Source organism: Scomber japonicus, chromosome 11 (assembly GCF_027409825.1).
Source record: "Scomber japonicus isolate fScoJap1 chromosome 11, fScoJap1.pri, whole genome shotgun sequence".
Lineage (NCBI taxonomy): Eukaryota > Metazoa > Chordata > Actinopteri > Scombriformes > Scombridae > Scomber > Scomber japonicus.
The window spans coordinates 20,390,431-20,415,505 of record NC_070588.1 but is presented as its reverse complement, the minus strand read 5'-3'; the positions used below and the strand labels follow the sequence as shown (position 1 = coordinate 20,415,505).

The 25,075-nt window shown below is 39.2% G+C and overlaps 3 protein-coding genes across 6 annotated transcripts in view; 1 reads left to right on the top strand and 2 right to left on the bottom strand.

The window, feature by feature from the left end:
• Positions 1 to 1,158: 1,158 nt before the first annotated feature.
• On the bottom strand, positions 1,159 to 10,522 carry naxd (NAD(P)HX dehydratase). Of its 4 annotated transcripts, none has more exons than XM_053329037.1 (11): positions 10,404 to 10,424; positions 7,971 to 8,151; positions 5,717 to 5,867; positions 5,564 to 5,609; positions 5,384 to 5,472; positions 3,659 to 3,767; positions 3,086 to 3,136; positions 2,868 to 2,972; positions 2,634 to 2,754; positions 2,011 to 2,134; positions 1,159 to 1,729 (listed from the first exon to the last, which is right to left on the bottom strand). In XM_053329037.1, exons 2-11 carry the CDS (start codon positions 8,023 to 8,025, stop codon positions 1,579 to 1,581), a joined length of 1,002 nt encoding a protein of 333 aa, XP_053185012.1. In that variant the 5' UTR covers positions 8,026 to 8,151; positions 10,404 to 10,424; the 3' UTR covers positions 1,159 to 1,578. The 4 variants fall into 4 exon arrangements, with proteins under 4 accessions (XP_053185012.1, XP_053185010.1, XP_053185013.1 ...); XM_053329035.1 differs by lacking the exons at positions 7,971 to 8,151; positions 10,404 to 10,424 and adding exons at positions 6,144 to 6,590; positions 6,715 to 7,663; XM_053329038.1 differs by lacking the exon at positions 7,971 to 8,151 and having other exon boundaries at positions 10,404 to 10,522.
• Positions 10,523 to 10,559: 37 nt separating this feature from the next.
• Positions 10,560 to 16,333, top strand: rab20 (RAB20, member RAS oncogene family). Its single transcript, XM_053329062.1, has 2 exons — positions 10,560 to 11,120; positions 15,066 to 16,333. The coding sequence occupies exons 1-2, from the start codon at positions 10,931 to 10,933 to the stop codon at positions 15,665 to 15,667; spliced, it is 792 nt and encodes a 263-aa protein (XP_053185037.1). The 5' UTR covers positions 10,560 to 10,930; the 3' UTR covers positions 15,668 to 16,333.
• A 71-nt stretch (positions 16,334 to 16,404) lies between these two features.
• The window catches only part of col4a2 (collagen, type IV, alpha 2), a 56,458-nt gene continuing 47,787 nt past the window's right edge, over positions 16,405 to 25,075 (bottom strand). Inside the window, exons 28-45 of the mRNA XM_053328264.1 lie at positions 24,907 to 25,068; positions 24,614 to 24,784; positions 24,372 to 24,515; positions 24,124 to 24,249; positions 23,850 to 24,031; positions 23,589 to 23,652; positions 23,405 to 23,479; positions 23,188 to 23,295; positions 22,936 to 23,043; positions 22,777 to 22,848; positions 22,387 to 22,512; positions 22,173 to 22,289; positions 21,325 to 21,486; positions 20,480 to 20,578; positions 20,123 to 20,386; positions 19,217 to 19,408; positions 18,022 to 18,308; positions 16,405 to 17,743 (exon numbers count right to left, since the gene is read on the bottom strand). Coding sequence (XP_053184239.1) covers positions 17,489 to 17,743; positions 18,022 to 18,308; positions 19,217 to 19,408; positions 20,123 to 20,386; positions 20,480 to 20,578; positions 21,325 to 21,486; positions 22,173 to 22,289; positions 22,387 to 22,512; positions 22,777 to 22,848; positions 22,936 to 23,043; positions 23,188 to 23,295; positions 23,405 to 23,479; positions 23,589 to 23,652; positions 23,850 to 24,031; positions 24,124 to 24,249; positions 24,372 to 24,515; positions 24,614 to 24,784; positions 24,907 to 25,068 — 2,714 coding nt within the window. The 3' untranslated portion in view covers positions 16,405 to 17,488. The remainder of the gene's footprint in view (positions 17,744 to 18,021; positions 18,309 to 19,216; positions 19,409 to 20,122; positions 20,387 to 20,479; positions 20,579 to 21,324; positions 21,487 to 22,172; positions 22,290 to 22,386; positions 22,513 to 22,776; positions 22,849 to 22,935; positions 23,044 to 23,187; positions 23,296 to 23,404; positions 23,480 to 23,588; positions 23,653 to 23,849; positions 24,032 to 24,123; positions 24,250 to 24,371; positions 24,516 to 24,613; positions 24,785 to 24,906; positions 25,069 to 25,075) is intronic.

Sequence of the window (25,075 nt, the reverse complement as noted above, 5' to 3'; positions counted from 1 at the left end):
CACAGCTGGAGCGCGCAGCGCGTACCTCACATCGCTGGCTCACATCGTTGTCCTGACGGTTGTAGAATACTTATCATTCTCAGTGAGGACGGTCCTTTATTAACACTATTACGGGTTATGTTTTGTACTTTTTTGTGAATATCAACTATGTATTGCTAAGCTTTGATACTCAACTAACACCGGGGACTAATTCTATTTACACAGGGTTGGTTACCTTGGAAATGTAGGTTGCAGATGACTAGTTACTCTATTTAAAATGTAATAAGTAATGTAACTATTTCAATTACTTAGAAAGTAATGTAAATTATTACATTTGATTACTTTTTGATTAGGCTACTCTAATTTGTTTTCAACTGTTAGGGTAAGTGTACCTATTAAGCCACCAAAATCTAAGTTTTTGATTGTCATGGATACTGACATGATATATAAGGGAGATCATTTCTTATAAAGCAAGATTTACCTCTGAATTGAAAATGAATTTCAATGATTTTTTGAATATAACATAAAGGTATTTTATGAAAAAAGTCAAAAGTCTGGCATGAACTTAATTGTGACACCATTTAAGTCCATGTGTGTTCCAAATAAGGTTCACACCTTGATTTATTTACAAAATGACAATGATTCCAAATAATTAAAAACAGAAATATATGTATTCAGTAACATATTCAATATTTGAAAAATAAGGGAAAAACCCTCCTCCTGAGCTGAATCTTAAAAGGTCTGACTTCAGATGTAACCCCCTTTATCATCAACTGTAATTTAATACACATTTTTCTCATTAACAGATTAGTTCCATTTATTTTGTAATAAAATTACATAACACTGTGACATGTAACTAGTTACTCCCCAACATTGTATTGAGTTCAGCGCTGCTCATTTCCTTGCACTATTTGTATCCAGTTCACAGAAACAGTTTGACTTGTTTATAGATATTCTTTGTGTATATATAGATTGTTGAGTTGTTATTCTGTGTATACACTGAGAAGCACTAATATTCCTTGTATGTGTCAACAGACTTGGCCAATAAAGATGATCTTGGCAAACAGAATTGACCCGTGATGTGTTCACATAATGCAGGTTAATATTGCCACCCTGCTGCAACACATCACTGCTTCCATGTCAGGTAGAATGCTTTACGAAAAGGTCATTCAGACAAAATCAGATGTATTATTTATTTCAAAGATTCAAACAACACTTTGACTCAATGTATCTTACAATCTCAGTCTCTTTGGTGGGCTGGGAATAATTTAGAAACCTCATGTTTGCACCCATAACACTACTGAAGACACAGAGGACTGTCTGTTGTGTTTTTTTTTAACATAGGTTTTATTATATACTTCAAACAATATATATGAGTGTGTTTTTTTGCATCAGATTAGTCCACACCTCTATTACCTATATTCAAATCAAACTTGATGAGAGCATTTGCCACTAGCCCACCCAGAAGCTGGCAAATAAGAAAAGTTCATCTGTCTTCCTCAGTGTTTTTATCTTTTTTGTCTTTTGTTTTTTTGTAAGAATGCAAAACTGACTATGTATAAGTTCATAAACACAATGTCTGATTTCATTTGGCAGTTTTCAGCTTTCAAAGAGCTTCTTGAAGGCTGAGCCAATCTCCTGGATCATGTCTGAGGTGGTAGTGGACCTGCCGTGCTGCTGGAAGGCTTGATTGTTGCACTGTCTGGTGAGAGCACAGGCCCCGTATCCTGCGACCATTGATGGATTCATACTGGAGGACACAAGTGATGTATAGGGAAACATAAAATAACATATATAATAAAGACAGATTTATCTGCAAGTTGACTTTTATAACATGCTTAAGTGAATGCAAACCAGATAAAAATCAATCCTTACACTGACATTATGTTTTGAAAAAGTTCATATAATGTAAAGTGTTGTGCATTTTGTAGGTGATGTATATTTCAATCTAAAACTAAAAATGTTGTCGTTTACAAAGTGCAATAAACTCTGATTAAAACACAATGCACAAACAGCCAATAATGTCTCCACCTTCTTATTAGTCCAGCTGCTGAAGCAGCATGAGCCCAGTGTGCTAGCACTCCCAAAGATCCAGACAGAAGGTCACCCTGTCCACCACATCTTCTCCCACTGCCCTCAATACTGCACGAGACCACTGAAAACAAGAAGACACGACATGATACCTGTGCACAGTCACAACTATCTCAGAGGTACCTTGATAAATATTTGAGTAGGGATTTACACCAATGGAAAAGGAAAATGACAAACTGAGAAAGAATGAGTTATACAGGGTGTCCACAAAGTCTCTTTACAAAAGCAATTGATGAGACATGTTAATCAGATTTGTTCTATGTACTCAGTGGTTTTCAAAGTTTTTAATCACATTGCATTTGTGTGTGGAACAAAGATACGGGACATCAACGACCTGAAGCAAAAGACCACTGATGCCATTGCCAGCATTGATGAGGCTATGAAACAGGGAACATGGCCCATAAAGAGGTGTATTAAATGAGGCAAAAAAAACTTCAATATCTACTCCTCGTTTTGTGATAATTAATTTCCACAGATTTGCTTCTGTAATAAATGTGTTAAATTGTAAAGAGACTTTATGGACACCCTGTACTTGGTTTATTCAATGTAGGCTTTATACAGACCTTTACTGCCATCTGTAATAAGATCCTGTTCTCCTTTTAGCACCACAGTGAGGTTGCCCATAGCTACACTGAGCTGCATGACGCTGCGTTGGTGATCACTGTTGTCCATTTGCTCGTGATGCTGAGACAGCAGGATGAAACCAATAACATGCATTAACACACACACACACAGAAGTATATGCAACATGCTCTGCATCAATTGGGCAGTAAGCTGAACAGCAGTGAGAGACTCACCAGTGCCTCATACAGTCGGGTGAACTCCATGAAGTTAGGTGTAAGGATGCCCTTTTGGTACCCTTGGATAACAGATGGTTGCTGTGTAACAAGCCATAATCCATCCTGATGAAAACAAACAAACCACACACACACACTCTGTGATTCTGCATGGCCTTACTAATAAAACCCCATCTGTTCAACAGCTGAAACTTGATTTTATCAAGACAAGTACTCACTGCATCAATGACTATAGGAATATCTCTTGCTTTAGACTTCTCTATCACGTCCTGTAAGAGAGAGAAAATGTGTTATCCAGACATCATGTTAAATACAGTGCTATTCACAGATTGTTGGTCCAACAAGTACACTGTAATGTTCTCTTAGAGTTGCACTCAACAAAATCTTAATGTACAGGTAAACTCATTACATCAGTCTAATAAAAAGCGGGCTACACTTCCAACCCGAAATATATGCTTGTGTCATGTTTTTTATTTGTCTACACACAAAGGGACTGATCAATAAAGGCTCAAGAGTGTCACCCAAGCATCAGTGTGCGTGTGCTTCTTTCAGAGAAAGTCAGAATCACCAGTATGAGATCTGCCTCCATTTTTCTGGCACATTTACTCATCTTTTCTGGGAATTCAAGTTAAATTTATTACTAGTCATAGGGAGCCACCAACATGTGGAATTACCTTGTGTTTCTATCTAATAACTGTTATATATATTTATTTCTATGTGGTGGTTATGCATAAGCAGCTGAACTAAGAGGCAGTTTTGGGTGCAAGGGAGTGTGAATGTATTCCACGTGCCTTGGCTGTTTTTAATAAGAAGTCTTCTCTCCCTAGACCTGGTCCCACCACAAGGCCGTGCAGTCTTGGGAGCCATTTTTCTATCTCTTCCACTGCATTAGGACTGTCCCTTAAAACATGCACACACACACACACACACACACACACACATACAAACACCAAGTTAGATGTGTTCAAATGCACATATTATTATAAGTCTAATCCTAGTTATATTCTTAAAACTCTTCTTCATGCCTTATACATATATAATACTTGTTTTCATAGACAAAAAGTCCTTTCAATGCTGCCATGGCAACGGTGTACACACATAGACAAGTGGTTTAAAAATATATGCCTGTGTATCTCTGCATGCTATGTCATCAAGTTCATACCTTGTATATTATTGGATATTTGCAAAAATGGTAAATATTTTCCAGTAGGGCTTGTCGGACTTATTGTTGGCATTTACACTCTACTACTTCTAGAATATACTTTTTTGTGTGTGTTTCTATGACTGTGAGTATTTATAATGCATTATGATGGCCCTTCACAACAGTCATAGGCGGTTATAACTATATAGTCACTTTCTCAAGACATTTAAGATGAATGAAAATCAAAATCATATTTCTTTTCAGTGCAGGATTTGTGTTGTTTCTGACACCCTTATTCAAAACGTTAAAGTCTCTGCAATTAAAAATGTGTTTTGCTCATTGTTACTGCACTTGAAGGTTTGGCCTTCGCTTTGCAGAGTGACACTGGGATACTATTTTAACATTCAGCTACTGAAAGAGGAGAGTTTCTATGTGATTGAATACACCTGAGTTTAAGTGGCTGACATACAAGAATGATTTAGGACAACTAGTTAGGAGTCAATGCTGGTCCAGTAAGCAATTTACACAAGTCTGATATGGAGACTGGCCTCCTGTGCACAAACACTGAGAATGAACCTTTCAGTGACATCTACTGCCCAGCAGTTACACTTTTACAATGAAAATGATTTGCATATTCATAGAGACAATTTTTTTATGAGGTAGAAGCAGTGGGTGGATTTTTTTTAAGAACTTCAAGAATTTTTGATTATGTAATTAACTTTTTGTGGAAAACCCATATCAGATACAAATGAATCAAAGCAGAGTATTTTTATATGTCTTGATAAATGTCTGAAGGGGATGAAGGTCTGACAGAAATTCAAAGTGGAAGTTTTCTGTTTACCTCTCCTTTTCACTCTACCAAACACAATGCAGCCAATTTAACATCTTGAATGTTTGTATTGTATTGTAAGAAATCTAAAAACCATGAGTAGCAGAACAATTAATTGAATTTTACTTAAACAAACCAATAAACACATATCTCATAATAACAAATGTCTGTTTTAAAGGCTTCATGGTAAGCCATAATCTCCCTCTCCATGCATTATGGCTGCATAAAGCACCATGAGTAGACCAGTTATATACTATTGTCATTTCTGACCTTAAACAGTGCTGTGATCCTAATTATAATGCCTTATGACTGTTGTTATCACACTTCATGATGCACTGTGAAGGTTTAAACTCTCATAATGAATTCTGAATGTGTGAAGCAGGAATCAATAATACATCACCATAAATATGTGGTTATATAGAAGTTTAAATGTCCTAAATAATATTTGTTAGTACATAAGAATACACATTTGCTTATTGTCAGTGATGAAACAGCAGAAACATATTCAGCTAATTATTGTTGCAAGCAGACTGTACCTGTACTTACAGAACAGGATGAACTATGAGCTCAGGGCTGTAAGATTTGATTACAGTTGCAGCATCTTTGGTGCAGAAGACATGAGACAAATCAGCCCCCTGGAGACAAGAACAGAAAAAACACACTCTATCAACACTGAAACCAAAGCAAAAGAGATAGCAGGAACATGATCATTCTGTCAGAACTTACCGCTTTCAGTGCAGAGATGGCAGCAAAGTATGGAGCTCCAGTATAGCTTTAAAGGGTGAAAGATGAAAAAGAATTAGAGCTAGAGACAAATCACAGGAGAGATCAAATTAAGGAATGAAACCAAAACAGCAGCTGTTTTTTTGCTAAACGTACTCTTGGCATCCTCCAATGATCCCGATGCGTCCATCTTGTCCCTTATGCTTTTTAGATGTCAGTGGAGGGACTGTGCTCTTTACCAGTGAGAGGAGTTCATCTTCCATGCCTCTGTGTGATGTGGACCCCAAGCTGTTGTAGCGTTCAAAGACTGAGGAAATAAACAAAGTGAAGTATTAAAGTGTGGAGTGCTTGTTTGGCCTCAGTCAGGTTCTAATCTCTCCTTTTTTTCTCTTTTTACACATACACACAAAGAAAACAAACATTTGGGAACAAAACAACAAATACACAACTAAAACAGAGATATCCGCAGTAACATGCAAGTAATTGAGTGACAGCTTGATCACTAAGCTCTGATACATCTCTATTTTCCATTTTCTCTTCACACATTCCACCTCGTGGCTTCGCATGACACCGAAACTAATACCTAATGCCTGGGGATCTGGGTTCAATAGCTGACTCTGTTGGGTGAAACAGTTTGTCTGAGGTGAAGGCCGCTTCAGATGACCGGGCTGGCCACGTGTGCATGATGGAGAGGCACTGGAAAACACAGAAGCGCGGGTGGGGGGAGCAGTTGTAGTGGGGGTGGTTGCAGAGCTGGGTCTGGTGGAGGAGATGCTGGAGAACATCTGACCGAGCATCTGAAGCATGTGCAGCTCCCTGGCGTGTTCGGCCTCTCTACGACGGTCTTCCGCCTGCAATCGCTGCTCCTCCATCCGGTAGAAGCTGTCCTCCGCCTGGGCGCTCTGCTCCAGGAACTGCTCCATCAGCTTCTCCATGGGGAAGTTGGCGCGCCGCTTCCTGGGCCGCTTGGGTCTCGTGGTTGTCAAGTTACTGGCTGACTGGCTGCTGTTATGTGGTCTTACTGGAGTACCTGAAGTGGACAGGGGTTAAGATATTATGCAATGAATCTTTGACCAAATACAATCAAGTAATCGTGGTCCATATAAATCCAACACACAAGAATGAATGCATGTGGACTAGGATTGAGCACTTACTGTTATTGCCCACTGTCACTTTAACCGGGATAGGGATGGGAACAGTTGGGTACTCCAACTTCACTTCAGTCTCTGCAGGGAAAGTACACTCCCCTGTGCTCTCAGAGTATGCGTCTTGACCATCCTCTCCATCCTCCTCCATGCCATCCACGGCCTCCTCTCCTCCGGCGCCGCCGTCCATTAACTCCAGAGGGTCAAGAGCGGGCCGGTTGCTCAAAATCCTCTCCATGGTGTCGTAAAACTTACAGATCTTGTGATACTGTCCGTTGTTCCGCAGATTGCCCTCCTTCGCTAACAAGTACTGTCTCTTGAGGCTTTTGATCCGCACCCTGCATTGTTCCGGCGTCCGTTCAAAGCCCATCGCCCCCAGTCTCCGGGACACGTCGCGGTACACGAAGCTGTTTCGGAAGTTTCCATCCAGCGCTACCTGGATGTCCTGCTCCCCCCAGATGTTCAACAAGGTCCTCGTCTCCACGTCCGACCACAAGAAGCCCCGCGTTGTGTTTGCTTGCATGTCTGATCCAGGCGAGGCGTCCTTGCACAGTAACCGCCACGACAGGGAGTTGAAGGGAGATGTTGACACTGCGGATTATGACGGACGTCTGGTGTGGATCTTTGCTTCTAGCCGCGCCGCTATCCCAAACAACGTCCAGTGGCTGTTTCGGACTTTGGGGCCAATGAGTACAGAGTTAAACGTAGGAACCATTACAATAGCTTATGCAGATCAACTCTTTGTATCCTGGCCCCGACTATGTTTATCCTTTACGTCGTTGGTAAAATGCGTAGCTTAGCAGTTCGACATAAACTGACCGGAGATCAGCCATCCCCAGCTCTTTTCCCAACCTTTACACTTATCGGGGATTTGAAACTGACCTCTGATCAGTCCTTTGAGGGTAACTTCACCTTTCTCCGCCTGTTCCACCGCCCATGCTAGGAGTCTGCGGGGTCCTAAAGACCCACATATAAACACACAAAACGGTACTTTAAACCTGTGCAAATGCTCCCACTACACGACTAGATATTAGCTTAGCTGTAGCTAGCAGGGCGCTTGTAATAAAAACAAATATTATAACGCAGCTGTCACTTTACCTTTCTCGTTCACACAGACCAGCGTGGCCACAATGGACAGCGCAACTGTGATAAAGCAAACTGATAGCGTCTGTATCTGTTGCGGCATGTTGTTGTCACTCATGTCATGACATGTCGCCACCGATACATGAAGTTTTTCCAGCAGTGTTGTGATCAGTCCTTCTTACCTAAACTGGGGCCGCGTTTCAGCGCTGTGAGCTGTGTACAAGTGATCCGGATCATGAGGCGCTCTGTCAGATAGCGATTCAGGAAGAGAACAGCTCGTGCTGCCTTTAGGTGTCACTCGGACATCCCACAACCACCGTAGAGACTATCAATCAGCGGTGCGTTCATTCCCTGTGTTGATCTCTATATAAAGAGATACAGAGGGGACATCTTTAAATACATTTTTAAATGTTAGTGTTTATATAACTCTTATTTGTAGCTATTTATATTTCTAATGTAATATCTATGTTTTTCAAGTTATCATTTTACACACTCATTGGCCTCTGTATTACATGTATCTGTGCAATCTAATTCCATCCAATACAACAGCTCTGCTTTACATTCTACATTTATGAAGTTTATACATTTTCAGTTTTTATTGACACTTTTAGAAAGGGGATAATTCTACTTTATGTTTATTATTGAGGTCATGGTGGGTGATGGTGGTGTATTAGGGTGCATTATATTAAATGGTGTTCTCAATATGTTGTTCACACCATTAACATACATGAGGGGGGAAAAAATATTAAGAAATCAGTCAATATAATTCATCCCAGTATGCCACCACCACTTATCACCTTTCTGACAATGTCAGCAAAAACGGAAAATGTATAAACTGTTGTATTGGATTGAACAGGTATGACATATTACACATTTCTTTATGCCACGAGATCTTTACTTATGTAGCCTTTGTACCCGTTTTATTATTTTTTTAGTTGTATTATTTCACATTCGACTAGGCAATGTAATACCAATAAAGTTGCATTGAATTTAATTGAAATCTGTCACAGCTGCTGAGTGAAAGTAACTTAAAGCTGCACTTCTTCTTATGATTGCTATATATTGGGTTGTAATCTAATACAACCATGGTTGCAACATCAAAGCACTGATGTCCCCCATCAGTGTCCCACTAATAATTATACATGCACTATAATAATAATGTAAGCATATATATTTTCTTTGGTTTTTGGTTTTTCAATGTATTTCAAAGATTTATTTCTTATGTAGGCCTATATTAGTTTGACAAATGTGACACTGTCCCCTGGAAATGAAGGTATGAGAATAAGTTAATCATATCATCAATGCAATCATTCATTCAATTCTGTTAGTAAGCAGAATATTCTGCTGTTCTGACATTATTCTGCTTATGGCAGTTATCTGAGTGAACAAAGCTTATCATATTCTTATGTTAAATGTTTCCAGACTCCTATGTGAATATCTCTGCATGCAAATGTCAGGCCTTGCAGATACAGTGATATGTGCCAGGCTTAAATCATATTCACTAACTTGTAATAAGAACTTCATTGGCCATTTCAAGACAACCAAAAATGACACTAAATATGTGAACAAAAATACTAGCTTACTTTTAATAACATCCGTTATATGTGTAATTGTATAATCTTACTTCATACAATTATAAATATAATGATACATATGATGTAAATAATTGCCAAATTAGCCTACTTATAAAATGTATTGCTTATGTATTTGTTGTCTCCTTTTAAACAGGAGTACCACATTTACGACAGTACCTGAAGACAGCACATGAGTTGGTCCAACTGGAACTGGTTTAAATGTCTAAAGGGGCGATTTAAAACCTACAAAGCTGCACACAGATCGCAACTGTAAAGAATAACAAGTATTTGAATCATTCACAAACCATAGACTAAAACTGTATTGCCTGAATTCTGTTTTAATTCTGTTTTAGTTTTATAATTACCTGTATCGAGTGGAAAAGCACAATTAGCTAGCTTTAAAGATTTCCACAGTTTGAGGAGCCCTCTTTTTTAAAACTTCTCATTTGTTCATTAGCAAGTTTTTTTCGACAAAGGAAAGCAACAAGAATCTGTCATCTACTTAGTCAAGCGGATAGGGACAGTCCAAAATGAAAAAAACAACAACATGTACACATTAGTGTAGTATGCTTTTGCCCTGAGTTTAGCCTCGTGGGTGGAAAAAACACACTAACAAAAAAAACAACAACAACAACTTGGCAGACAAAATACAAATACAGATGTAGGATATGCAAGTGAAATTGCAGCAAAATATTTGGATTGTCAGAAAAGGCTATATTAATATTAATATTAATAACATGTATAATAATATTTACATTCAATAAAATAATATATAGGAGGAATGAACGAACGAACAAACAAGGGGTACAGACTAATAATTAAGTAACATTTGTAAATCATTTTATATGTTTCAAATATTGTTTACTTCTATTTTTCAGCTCGACTAGATAATTGTAATAAAGCTTAATTAGAATGAGCTATTATTAGTCCATTTAATTTCATGTGAAATAGGAAATTTCTAAAAATCAAAAACAGTTGGATTAAAAATTTAACATTTTTGTCCATTTAATTGTTTTAAAATTAAATGGAAATATAACTTACATGCTCATATCTTGTGCTCATATCTAGGAAGGCGAAGTCATGGCCCGCCCTCCTCTGCCTCTGATTGGCTGGTTCTCGTAGCTTTGGTTTGACATGTTTATGGTAAGAGGAGTGGGATTGGTCAAAAGGGTAAGAATACAAGGATAAGCCAATCGGAAGTAGAGTAGGTCGTATCGTGACTTTGATATCCTAGGAAAAACAACATGCCAGCGGGGGCGGCGCAATGGCAGCGGATGAACCTGAGAGGCTAAACTCAGGGTAAAGAGGTTGGTCAATGCTCTTTAGCTCCTCACCTACTTCCTGCTTCACCTCAGTTACTTTTTGAAGTTGAGATCAGACTTGAGAGTGAGCTAACACTGCATATGGCCGCTGTGACACAGATCAACTTTGGTTCATAAAATGACCCATTTAACAGGAATTCACCAGTAGACTAAAATGAGTTTTACCAGCTAGACCGCGTCTCTTTTTCAAGGATTAAAGAAAGAGAAAAAAAAAGCTCCCTCGTTGGTGGGAAACGAACCAGCATCATGCCCGAGCCGTCGAAGATGAAGAAGCCCGACGTCAAGGTAGTTCTCCTGGGAGACATGAACGTAGGGAAGACGTCGCTGCTCCACAGGTACACGGAGAAGAAGTTCAAAGACACGATCAGCACCGTCGGAGGGGCGTTTTTCCTCAAGCAGTGGGGACCTTACAATATCTCAATATGGGACACTGCTGGTAATACCTCCTTCAACAGACTTCTTCTACTATGTATTTTAAAACCTTATCAAGTCTCCTTCCTGTGACTTTACTAACAGTGTTTACCTGATAACGCGTGATTCCACCACCTGAGGCAATCACTGGCATGTGACTGCTCAGTCTGCAGGCTGCATGTGTTATGGGTACTGCTGGCAGCACTGACACTCAGCAAACATGCCTCATGCTATTCTGTTATTCTCACACATAACACTGATGAAGTATATAGTGCTGAGGCAGAGTGTTACTTAAAGTTTCTCAGGTGAAAAGAGGATAAAAATAAACTGATAGTCCAAAAAATATCTGAAATGAAATATGAAATTTAGTTGTATTTCCCTTTAAAAATCACTTACTACAGTATTGTACCTTTTAAAATAATCTTGAAAGAACACTTCAACACTAAGGAGGGTTAACAGTTAAATTGTGATTGTAAACATGATTTTATACATAATACAAGATTAAAAAATGAAACCCAAAAACTAAAAACTATAATATGTCTACTAAAATGAACAGTTCATTTATCATTCTGGCCTTCATGTCAGTATAAAATCAATAACTGAGTTTTTAGTTTCTGGCTGAACTGTCTCATTCAGTTTTGGTCACTTTGGTCACTCAAATTTGCAATTTACTTTTTACATTATCCGGAGTTAAGCATTAAAGTCTTAATTAGAAAATAATGTATTGATTTATAAACATAAAAAATAATAGAAAAAATAATAAAAATATTAGTTTATTCTACTTGGTCATGATGAGACGTGATTGGAAGCCGTGTGAGTCATTTAGTCATGGATTTGTTCATATGAGGACAGGAAACCACCCACCATGCAGGCACCTGATTGCTCAACAAATATTTGAAAGTTCTGCACTTATTGTTCATGAACTGAATAGAATTGCCTAATATCAGACTCTTTACCCTTAATGAGTCAACTGGACTTGGTAGAGTGGATGGATTTAAAGGTCTGGACCAAGCAATGGACATAATATAGTTTTATTAGAATATATATAATGCTGCAAATAATAATACAGCACTTTACTTTATATGTCCTGCTTGCTGAATAACACACATCTGAAAAAAATCAGTGCTACACCCTGTGCTGTATTGCTCAATATTTGACTAATCTGACCTAATTGCCATTGTTGTTCTGCAGTACACACACACACACACACACACACACACACACACACACACACACACGCACACACACAGCAATTAGCTTATTTTCTTAATCTGTTAATAGCTGTCTGACACAAGAGGTATAAGAAATGACAATCGGTGCTTGATGTGTGGGAAAGAAATCATGATTGCAACAAGTACTCGTCTCTGAGTGGAGAGCCTCTAAAATAACATAGTTAATCCAAAAATACATATGAGTTGATAAGCTTGTGTTTATGTGCTGTAGCCTAAATGACATCATATTTATCACTAAGCAGAGAGGGTCATTTGATCTTCAAATGCAATAACACAAGACACTTTTTCAGCCACTTCAATTGTTTAATCTGAAGTTGAATGAAAAACAATGATGAATGTGCCTCTCAAATTACCATTGACTAGTGATGTATAGAAACCAAATGCACTGACATAATGATGTTGGACAGAGGGAGAACCTGTGTGTTAGTTAAATGATTATAGTTGGATTAGTTCTGTTGACTAAGACTGCAACCAACAATTATTTTTTTTATCATAGATTTATCTGTCCATTTTTTTCTAAATGAATCAATTAGTTGTTTGGTCCATATGATGTCATCACATGTCTTGTTTTGTCCCTACCAACAGCCCATAACCCAAAGATATTTAGTTTACACGATCATAGAAGACTAAATAAACCAAAACTTCTTCACATCTGAGAAGCTGGAAAAAGAGAATTTGGAAATATATATTAATAAATTATCAAAAGAGTTGTAAATTAATTTAATAATTGGCAACTAAATATTGCCATTTTACTACTGACCAACTAAACTGATGATTCACCAATCATGTCAGCAGTATATGAAAGTGTCGCAATTACATGGAGAGCAGTCTGTCTGCTTTGTACCTGGTAACACCTTCATTATAGAAATTGAGACTTAGGACTTTTTATTTGTTGAATGGATTGAAAATGCAGAATATAGATAGTGAGAGTGAAGTAGTCAGTGATGAAGAACAGTGTATTCATAATCATCTAGTATGTGTATTTAGTTGTACCGTGTTAGATCTTAAATCATTTGAATTGAATTGAAGGATTTGAATTCTCATTTGCATGTCGCAACAATCATTTGCACCTCAGCAGTCAAAGTGAAATAGAAAATATAGTTAGAGAAGAAGTAGTGGGGTTTTTGTCATTATACAATACATGTACAAACTTCTGCTTCTTTGGTCTCTAACTAACCCCAAAGCTGTTTAAGAGCCTAAAAGTTCACTGTGAGGTATTATGTCGGGTTAATGCTGATGAATAAGCTGATAACGGTAACACATTCCAGTATGAGGTAAACATCAATTACAGAACACCCTCTTCAGCAAATACACAATTCACAGTGGAGTCGGTGAGCCACAGAGATAAGGAAAGGCCGGCCATGTCACCACTAAGCCATTTCCTGTGTGTTTTCCGTTTTTCTATGACCTTTGACAGGAGGCCGTTGTGTCCATTTGATTTAGTCACTGTGGTAGAGAAACGCTGGGTCAGCGCTGAGTCATTTTGAAGGCGACCAAGAGAGGCCGTTTAGAAATGTTCTTCTAAAATCTGTCAGATGTTTGGCTCACCGCAGTGAAACCAGGCTGTCTGCTGCTTATTTTTTCAACTGATGTCACACTTTTACAGTTTGGACAGTTTGGTTTCAAAGCCCCACGCAGACATTTAAACTTACCCTTACCCTGTTCCTCTTACTAGTCATATGACATAGCTATGACAGGAAGACTTGACTCCCCGTGATTTAACTTGTCATTTCCAAGCTTGCGTGATGTAGTACTTTCCATAAGCAGAATGAGGGCTGAGTAAGTGAAGGCTTCTTGTTTCTCACACTTAAACTTCTACTGTGTAAAAAAAAAAAGAAAAACCCTCCAACTCAGATCCTCAATACATTCCTATCTATATCATTATTTTATTCTTAGCTACAATTAGAGCTGAAAAAATGTGCCAATAATGAATTAGTTGATCAACAGAAAATGAATGGACAGCATTGGCAACTTCTGATTATCATGTCTGTCATCATCATCATATTTCAAGCCAATACGCATAACATTCACTAGTTCCTGCTTTTGAAATGTGATGATTTGCTGTATTTCTTTGTCATATTAATCAATCTTTATTTATATAGTGCCAAATTACAACAAAAGTCATTCAAGGCACTTAACATATAATATATATGGAGGTACATTTTTTGGTTTTGGACTGATGCTCGGATGAAATGAAGATGTTTTTTCCCAAAAATTTTACAGACTACATAAAAAAAATCCCCAAAAACATTCCTCGTTCACTTTTTACAGGTGTTGATTTATCTTGAGGGTAATTTTGGAGGCTATCGTTGGTTGTGCTGTATTAAGAGGAGCTTCTAATATTTAGTCTATCCTCAATGATTCATACATGGGTGGACAAAATTTTCCAAAAATAACTGTGAATGTGAATCAACACCTAAAATAGGTAAAACCTATCTAAAACAGTAGGATTTATTGCATTACACCGCATTAGCTAGATGTACAGTACCTAATAAACTAGCTACTGAGTATTGACCAAGAGATGCCCTCAATGGAAAAATATTCACACACTACACAATGTGCCCTTTCAAGAATCTTGCATATTTCAGCAACAAAGGTTGTTTCTGTTTTCAAACTGCTGACTGTCGGCCACATTTTCTCTCTGTTCTGTATCCTTCTGCCCTGCTGCTCATACAGTGTGGATGTTTTTAAGTCTGTGTGGTAATGAGCCTCACTTGACCTCCTTCTTGTCTCCACAGGCCGCGAACAGTTCCATGGATTGGGCTCCATGTACTGTCGAGGGGCAGCCGCTGTCATCTTGACTTACGATGTCACCAACTGGCAGAGCCTAGCTGAGCTGGAGGAGCGCTTCCTGTCTCTGACTGATACCGCTAACCTTGACTGCATTTACGCCGTAGTGGGCAACAAGGCCGATCTCACGGACCCTAAAGCTCAGCTGCCTCAGGAGACGGATGTGGTGTCGGAGGACCGGACTGATTGTGAGGAGGACCAGACAGAGCCACAGGTGCCTTCTGCTTGCCCCACGCCCCCAGCCTCCCCTGCATCCCTCTCTGGCTTGATGCTTCACCAACAGGTTACTCACGAGGACGCAGTAGCTTTTTATGGCAGATTACTGCGCTACAAAGGCCTGGATGAAAAGAACAGCCTGCCCGCAGAGAAGATGTGCTTTGAAACAAGTGCAAAGACAGGGTATAATGTGAATACTCTGTTTGAGACACTGTTTGATCTGGTGCTGCCTTCTATCCTGAGGAAGAGAAATGAGAACCAGGAGTCTCCTACAGTAGACCTGGAGGAGTGCAGGGGGGCCACCGGCAAGCGTTCTAGATCTGCCTGCTGCTAGGATGTGAGGGTGGAGAAGCTGCCACCACCAGAGACTTATTTTAACAAAGGACAATCAACATGTTGCTCTGAACACCAAATGACATACTGTGATGGTACTACCTTTTTTGCCTTGACTGAGACTGGATAGCATTAATGACCTCCCAGTAACGCACACATGCAATTAACACAAACACGTTCTTGATGCTGTGAAGGTCGAACTGAAAAGCATAGTGTCCAGTGACATTTTAAGTATTTCAATGTACGGATGATCAAACTGAAAAGCATAGTAGTGTCCCGTGACATTTTAAGTGTTTCAATCTAAGGAAGGGAAATAAGTGTTGTTATCACTCTATGCTTTGAAAGCTTCCACTCCAATGACCTAAACTGCACTAGTATCCCAAAGATGAGTCAGTAGGCAAATAATACACATCAGAAGTCAAACACTGCTATTTGTTAATGTTTTGGAACATCACTAATTTTTACAGCACTAATTGTTACTCGAGTGGCACACTGCACTGTGTTTATTATAGTAAAATTGTTCTTGAATCACATTTATTTTTGTCTACTTTGATGCTCTATTATTAGCATTAATACTTTTTATATTCTGTCAGCACATTTGTGACTTTTCAATGAGTGTAAATAGTGAACACCCCTGTTGAATTTTTAAACACGCTGTCATAATAAAGATTTTTATTTTGCAGTCGGTGCGGTCTGTCACATTAAGATAAGATTGTGAGAATAAAATGACACAGGAAGTATTACAAACAACATTTAATCTTTACAATTCAATGACATGATCGCGTTATGGAAATGATAGTAATTACATAACATTGAAAACAAATGATGTCAGTATAATTTAAAATCAGTTTGTTTATTTCCAAACTAGTGCGTTTACTTTTGGCCTACTTTCTCAATTGTATGAAATATTCTAATCTAACCCAGGATCACTGACCGGAGGGAGGATTTGCTGCAGCCAGACCTTTGATCCAAGCTGTTTACAATCTGTCTGGTTGGCAAATTGTGGCGGTTCAATCATTAGTAACTTAGGAAAATGAGTGTGACGTGGGCATTATTCGATAAGATATATATATATATTTATATATTTAAAACTCTTAAGGGAAGGGGGTCAAGTTCATTCAGCGGATATAAATACAAAGAATCAGTGCATCGTGTGAACATATGGTGTATGAAGAATTGAAAAAAAAAACTGAAGAGAGAAATTTGCCGTTATTGATAAATGCATAAACAGATTAACAACTTGAAAAGACATGTCATTTTATAAAAAAAGAGGTTCTGTAAGAGCAATGGAATAAAAACAGGATAGTACTTTAAACAGTATCAACCAACAATAGTTCAAGACCTCTAATGACATATTCTTTTACCTCCTTGAGACGCAGTGTTAGTGGCTTTACGGTGGTCTGTACATCCTAATAAATGACAATGTGTAAATAAACTGAAGCAGTGCATACACATGCGCATCTTTGGTTCAGCTGTAGTGTACGGTCTCTAAACTGTCATAGTAGCTGAGGTAATAAGTTAACAGTAAGCACCAATCCACATTTAACATACAAAATACTAGTTTTCCCATAATCCTGCTGACTTCATTATGGGGCTTCTGTCTTATCTACAGTGGGGCTCTTTTCACTCGAAACTCAAGGCGGCAAACAGTCATTGCATGTCTGAGCTCTGTGGCTTGGGGAAAAAAGCTTCCCATTCACATTGATCTATGTCAGTATTTCAGATCCCCTTTGCTGATTGGTTTAGCACATGATTAGAGAGATGACACTAGACCACTGTCAATGGAACAACTTTCTTTTTGTCAGTGTTACTGTAGTGTCTTTCACAAGTTCTTCATGCAGACCTGGCAACGGCTGATGCGTGACAGGAGCTGGCCTGCTTTGAGCGTCTCTGCTGTAGGATCAGTATGGAATGACTGATCTACGGAGGTTAACCAGAAGCTGTTCTTGTTAGCAAAGTAGTGGCATGTGCCTTTGGCCCCATTACACTCTATGAATGGTGTTGTTCGGAAATCCTCCAGGCAGGAGCCAGGCGATGACAAGGACTGACCCCCACCTTCATTTCCTGCTGCAGTATGCTATGGGGACAAAGGTAAAGTGAGGCAGGTTAGAAGTCAAACATTTTTTTTCCTGTTTTTATGTATTTTTCTTCCATGCCATAGAGCTCCACAATTAAAAACATAAATAAAGTAATTTTGAATTTTGAATATGTGGCTCTGGAGGAGCTTTGTGTAATAAGAAATAATCAAGACCACAGTTTTAGTACAGAAACTGTGTGTTAGGGAGTTAAGAGGCATGGGCATTTATCAAGTTTCATTTTGATCTTGTTAGACAAACATTTTCTATCTGAACTCACCATGAGGAAAGAGTAGCCGATCCACAGGCTGCGCCAACCTACAGGACACTGTGGGATAGTGATGTCCTGGCTATGGACTGCTATGGCAACTGATGGCGCCTCACATACTGAGCAGCGGCTGATATATGGCTTGATGTCTCCCTCTACTACAGGCATCATAGGAAGAGGAGCCGTTGTTGACAACCAGTATGACTTATCATTTCTGCTGGCATAGTAACAAATGTCTCCAGGATTGCAGTAGAGGAAGGGCATGGTGTTAAACCGTGGGAGGCAGGATCCTGCCAAACCTAAAAGGGACAAACAACCAGATAAAACTTTTTTTAAAAGGCAAGGCATATTTATTAATATAGTACATTTCATAGACTAAGTCAAATCAAAATGATTTTACACAATGCATACAAGAGTAATTTTAGAAGATGAGAACATAGGTATGGATTATGGAAAGGTGGATTATGTTAAAACATATTTAAACACAATCATTTAAGGTAACAGTTTTTTATTTTTCTTTAAAAGATGGTCAAAGGTGAGCTATGTTTTTCTGAACATCTGTTCAACTTGCCTGTAGCACAACAAAGTAGTTCCTGCTTTGGAAATAGGATGCTGTTGGAAAATCAGTCTGTGTAATTGTATTTCACCAACTGCATTAAAAGCAGCACTAAATAAGTTTTGTCTGATTATTTTGAGTAAAAGGTAAACTGTATTTGTATTTTGGGAATATTTATAACATAATCTTCAGATTAAACTGTGTTGTTCTTGTTCTTTCTGCCCCTTATGTAGCTTTGATTCATTTACAGACAAATCTGATTTAATTGATTAAAAGTCAATGATACAAACAGGCTAGTGCTGACATGCACAATTAAATTAGATTGAGAACAAGCAGCAGAAACAAGTCTATCACAATTGAAGACACTGTCAGCATTCACACAGTACACAAGAAATGACCATAAGACAGTTCGTTCCATGCAAAACAAGTCTGTCCTTTTCTAAAGCCAATCAATCAACATTGTCCTGAAACTGAATGCCCCCAAATGAAATTTTGCATCGTCTTGGGTCACAATGTCAGAGACATTCAATCTGAGAATGTTTTCCTGATGGCATCCTGTTAAGGCTGTATAACAATAACACACTGGCATATACTTAACTGATTATTTTCCAATCCCTGTAACAAACAATTTAAGCATTCATCTTGACTTACCAAGATCCTGGTTGTGGGCCTTTTCCTGGCCCTCGAGGTACAGCATACTGTATCCATCCCACAGTTTAGACATACCAACAGGGCACATGGGTGTCTGTTCTGATTGGCTGTGTTTAACCAACAAGTAACCCACACTGACGCTGCGGCCAGGCATACCAGGCAACCCAGTGACACCAGGTTTTCCACGGTGACCTATTGAAGAATAATTCAGAAGAGTGTTTTAGTTTAATTTATATTACACATCCACACATACTGTACAAACAGCAGTACATGCATGTGGCAAAAAGCTTTCAGAACTGTATTTAAACCCTGGTAACAGCGGCTAAGATAATTAATAATAATACAAAAAGACCTTGGAGGAACTCCAGCTGTATGTCTGTATTTGTATTTACGGGGATATGTATGTGGTGTATGTTTGTTTTTGTGAGTATGTATTTGTGTAGATGTTTGGGAGGTGTGTGTGCAGTGTGTGTTTGTGTGGGTGTATTGTATTGTAGTTGGGATATCTGTGTGGTTACAAAATGAAGAGTAGTTAAAAAGGGGTGGGAAACTAAAAAAGTATTGCACTTCTTCCCATTCCTTTTTCGAACAATGTGCAGTGTTTGGTTATATATCAGCACTTCATATGATTCTTTTTTTTTTTCTTTCTTTCTTTTGTATGTACAAATTGTTATATATATATATTTTTTTTTACACATGTTCGAAAATAAATCTCTATCAATCAATCAATCCAAAACTCTCCAGTCCTCAGGTCCCCGCTAATCATTTTCAGTTCTCTGCGCTTAACCAACTTTCACATACAATAACAATAAAAACTCTTGTGGTGACTGGTTTCCCGCCTGAATCTCCACCTACTTTAAAATCCTTTAATCCTAATCCTTTACTGCCCCACAGTGTCAGACGCACCTTCCATGCCTTGCAGACCAGGGTGGCCCTTAAATCCAACCTCTCCACGGAAACCAGGTATTCCTGGTCTGCCACTAATCCCAGGCATGCCCTTCTGCCCAATGGGTCCCATGAAGCCTGAGTCCCCAGGGGGTCCCGTTGGCCCTGCTTCTCCTTTGACCCCCCTTGGTCCTTGGATACCCTGTGGTCCCACGGGACCCCTCTCTCCTGGAATTTTGATGGGTAGTGAAGGAGGACCCTGGTTGCCTGGAAACCCACGGGAGCCTGCAGCACACATGGATCATGACCATAGATGGAGCACATATACTATACATAATCGCTAATGAGCTCTCAGTACACTACAAGTTTATAATTTACCGGGGGGTCCAGTGTTTCCTTTTGGACCGACTGGTCCCCTTTCTCCATTAAAACCAATAATACCAGGAATTCCCATTAGTCCTTGCTCTCCTTTCACTCCTGTAAGACAAAAGTACATTAAGACTGTGCACAGATGGTAGTTGTTGATCATATTATCAAGCTGTATGGGCTTAAAGACAGACACATTTATAAGATTTTACAGGTCAAGAAATCATAATAAGTTGAATGCCAAAAACATTTGTAGTGCTTTACAGTAGAAAACAATCAGTAGAAGAGGGAAACAAAGATAAACTCACAATGTAATGATCATTTTGTTTTTAGCTAATGGTTTTCTTTGCAATATCTTGTGGCATTGTATGTTTTCTAATATGCTATAGGTTATTTGACTCTTGAATTGTAAACGTGGCCTGTTTGTCCTGCACTTTGAGTTCACCAAAGCAAGTTCCTAATAAGTTTTGTTGTAATCAAGTTATCGCAACACTTAAAATGGCAAAAGATTAAACTGAAAGTAGTACAGTTCCGGAGTTAAAAGGCCATAAGTAATAAGTGACATAGAGTCCCATAAGAGAATGCTGTTAGGATACTGATGCCAGATATTGTATCTCAAGAGACTATATCACAATATATTTTTGTATTATTTGTTCCAATTATACAGTAAAACATCATATTTTGTATTGTTCAAATAGTTGACCATCCTGTTTGACATCAATGGTCTGACATAACATCGGGAGTTTAATTTACCTTAAGACCCACTATTACAGTAATGGTATTTGGCATACAGTGGTAATTTGACCACACCATTGGTACAGGCTTTTTCTGGTGAAATCTTAATATTTAATACATACCTTTCTTCCCTGAGACACCATTAGGTCCTCTGTATCCAAATTCACCTGGGTCTCCTGCAAATCCTTTCTTACCAGGGAGCCCCGGAAACCCATTTAAACCTGGTATACCCTTTTCTCCGAAGGGGCCATCTTTACCAGGAAAACCTCTGGGTCCGGGGAAACCTGGGACACAAACAATTTAGGGACAGATTTAATAAATGCATCTGGGTAGGTAAGGTGAACAACTCACCAACAACAAACAACAGTTCGGTAATTTCTTTCAAGAGGTCCTATTATGTTCATTTCCAGCTCTATATTTTAATTTTTTGACCCCACTAGAGTATGATTGCATGCATAGTTCGGAAAATCCTCATTTATCCTACACTGGCCATTTATACAGCCCCTCTGTTCAGTCTCTGTCTCTTAACAAACATATTTAGCTCTTGTCTGTTTACACAATGAGCCCACTTTGTTCTGATTGGCCTGCTTTGTGGAAGCCTGCTGAGGGGCAGCTGTATCAGTCATGTTAAGTAACCTCAAATGAAAATCCAACATTTTCTGCTTTACTGCTTCATATTAAAAGCAGGAGACTTTTATTGTGAGGAATTTACAGGAAATGAAACATGTTCCTTACTGAATAAACAGAACTTTGTTAACAGGATTGGTTGGATTAGTTAGAAAATAATGCAGGGAGGAACAGTTCAAGCAGAAACAGCCACAGTGAGATGTTTGATGAATAGCTATAGACGACCAGCACAGCTCCAACAGGTAAACTTCTTATTTTACCGGAACAACAATATAACCGACAGAGACAAAGGAATATAGCACTTTTGACATTAGTTTCTGTTTTTTTTAAAACACACTCTCACCTTGGTATCCTTTAGGTCCTGTATATCCAATGTCTCCAGCGTGTCCTGGTTTGTCTTGGGTCCCATCTTGTCCTTGAGGGCCACGGAATCCAGCTGGTCCAGGTTGACCCTGATTACCTGAACAAATAAAACAATAGGTGGTCTTAATCTTATTCTTTTAGCCTATTGGGTTTCTTAGATGGTGGGGACCTTATTCAGAAGAACAGTGGCTAACCTTGAGGTCCCTGGAAGCCCTTTAAACCCAATGTGCCTGGAACACCCTGCTGGTTATTGGGATCACCACTTTCTCCCTTATCTCCTTTGGCTCCTGGCTGCCCAGCTGGTCCAACAGTATCCGCACCTGGTGAAAATACAACAAGACGTTAAACTCCTATGGTTTTTACCTGACAGATATACCAGGCCATGATTTCAATAAGTATCTGTCTATATCTGAAATCTGTAATTGCAAGCAATGTCTGTAAAGTTAACTCCAACTGAATTTGATGGCACACCAAACCTTTGTCCACTACATGCTAAACTTTTGGTATATTCTAATAGTAATAGGTGTACAGAGAAACCATTTTTTTGTTTTGTTTTTGTGAACACTTAAAATATGGTAAAATACCTGGAGTTCCAGAGATACCCTTTTGTCCCTTTAGTCCATGTAATCCATAAAGACCCTTCAGGCCAGGGAAACCTGCACACATTTGCATGTAAAAGATGGATGAATATGATGGATAACATTTGTATTTATGTAATCTGACGAGAACGATGATTCAGTTACCTTTGCTTCCTCGGAATCCAGGAAAACCTGGGTGCCCCTCTTTTCCAGGTGTTCCAGGAAAACCCTTTTGACCTTGGTTTCCAGGAGTTCCTCTCTGCCCGTCTGAACCTGCAAAAAAATATACACGATTGTGTACAAGAGTTAGAGCAAATACAATGTATTTCTGCTACAACATATACACTGACATGTAAAACAATGTGACATCCTTTATTTGGAAAGTTTATAATATCAAAGTGAATGAGAGTCTTTTACCTGTGTATCCTGATGTGCCTGGATCACCTGGCTCTCCCCTTTTCCCTTCAATACCATCAAAACCAGAGGGGCCCCTATCCCCAATATGTCCAAATAATCCTTTCTCACCTATAAAGGGAAAATCAAACATTTCATATCAGCCAAGCTTGAACCTCTAATTTGGCGCAGATCAACACCAGAGAAGAAGAAACAAAATGGTATGAGTTACAGTTTGTACCTGGCTCTCCTGACAAACCAAGCTCTCCTCTCGGTCCAGGAGATCCTGGTAGGTCTATTCGGACACCTTTGTCACCTGTAATAATATGCCAAATTCACTAACACTTAAAGTATTTTCAATATCAATCCTTTTATAGTTATCCTCTAGATCCACATATGGCTGAAGTTTAAGTTTGAGGCTGTACCTTTGACTCCCTTCCTTCCTTTATCTCCTGTTGCACCATAGGCACCAGGACTTCCTTTTATTCCCTAAAAAGTTAACAAAAATATTAAACATATTTCATCTCTTCTGTATATGATGTTCCAATAGAAATAAGTACATGTAGTTACACAAGAACAGTAGTATAATTTTACAAATGATGGCAGAGTATGTGGATTAATCTAAACTTAAGGCATGATAATTAGCATAGAAGATCACTGAATTTTCCCAGTATGGCTCAACTCACCTTATTACCATCCATTCCTTCAAAGCCAATGATTCCTCGATTTCCAGTTAGGCCAGGCATTCCTTTTATCCCTGGCAGGCCCTGTGCACCTGGATCCCCATGGTAACCTTTCTCATTGCTTGGGTCTCCAGGAAGACCATGAGTTCCCTCAAGGCCTGGTACACCTGGTAAACCCTTAGCACCTGTGGAAAAAAGTAGGGGATATGAGGAAGTTAGAGGACGGAGGATGTGAGAAGGAAAGAGTGATGGCTAATATCAGACTGCAGGTGCACACCTCTTGGCCCAGTGAAACCTTGGTTTCCAAAATTTCCACGTTCTCCCTTGAGTCCCTTCATGTCAACAAGCATATAGAGAGGGATATGAGGCTTCTCCCCAGGTGGTCCCATTAATCCACGCTCACCTGGCAGACAGTTATGAGGAAAAGTAAAAAAAGTTAAAAGGTTTATGTGACAGTCTCAACATAATACAGCAGACAAATGAACTGCTGGGATCCCAGAATTTTTTTTTTTATAGAAGAATCACCTTTCTCTCCAATTTGACCTTTCACTCCTGTAAGGCCATTTTCTCCTGATAATCCAGTTTCTCCTTTTACGCCACTGAAGCCCTTCAGCCCTGAATTACCCCTGATCCCCTCAAAACCTGACATGCCGGGAGACCCTGTGGTTCCTGAAAAAGACAGTGGGACCACCAGAAGCAATTACATATGTTTCATTATACTCAACATTTTGTTGGCAGTATATTATAAAAGTGAAGTCAAAACAAACCTTTAATTCCTGTAAGTCCTGTGTGTCCAAGGTGACCAATCTGTCCTGGGTCACCTGGTGACCCATCCTCGCCAACAATACCATCATTTCCATATAGCCCTGGGACCCCTTTTAGTCCTATTGGACCTGGTGCGCCTGGGTCCCCATCAGATCCCCTTACTCCAGTGAAACCTGATGAGCAGGAATGACATTCAAGAAGGAAGAAGCATGAATAAGGACACTTCTCACAGGAAACAAGTGTGCTTGTGTAGGTACTCCCACAGACAGTGTATCAGTGTATTTGCTCGTCTAACCTGGTTGTCCTGTGGCGCCAAGTGGCCCAGGTGGACCTGCTGTGCCAGGATCACCAGGGAAGCCATACTTCCCTGCCGGCCCAGGCCTCCCTTGCTCCCCCTGCAGACCGAAAGGGCCGGACTCACCCTTGAAACCGATCATACCAGGCATGCCAATCATTCCTGAAGG

Bases quoted from the DNA above. Each gene is read 5' to 3' on its own strand.
- naxd (XM_053329035.1), bottom strand. From the start codon at position 7,228: ATGCAAGCAAACACAACGCGGGGCTTCTTGTGGTCGGACGTGGAGACG. The intron at 3,768-5,383 runs GTAAGTACAGGT...GCATGTTTTAAG, and splicing joins CTCATAGTTCATCCTGTTCT to GGACAGTCCTAATGCAGTGG. The intron at 2,973-3,085 runs GTGAGTACTTGT...TGTTTTCATCAG, and splicing joins TTCCTATAGTCATTGATGCA to GATGGATTATGGCTTGTTAC.
- rab20 (XM_053329062.1), top strand. From the start codon at position 10,931: ATGCCCGAGCCGTCGAAGATGAAGAAGCCCGACGTCAAGGTAGTTCTC. The intron at 11,121-15,065 runs GTAATACCTCCT...TTGTCTCCACAG, and splicing joins CTCAATATGGGACACTGCTG to GCCGCGAACAGTTCCATGGA.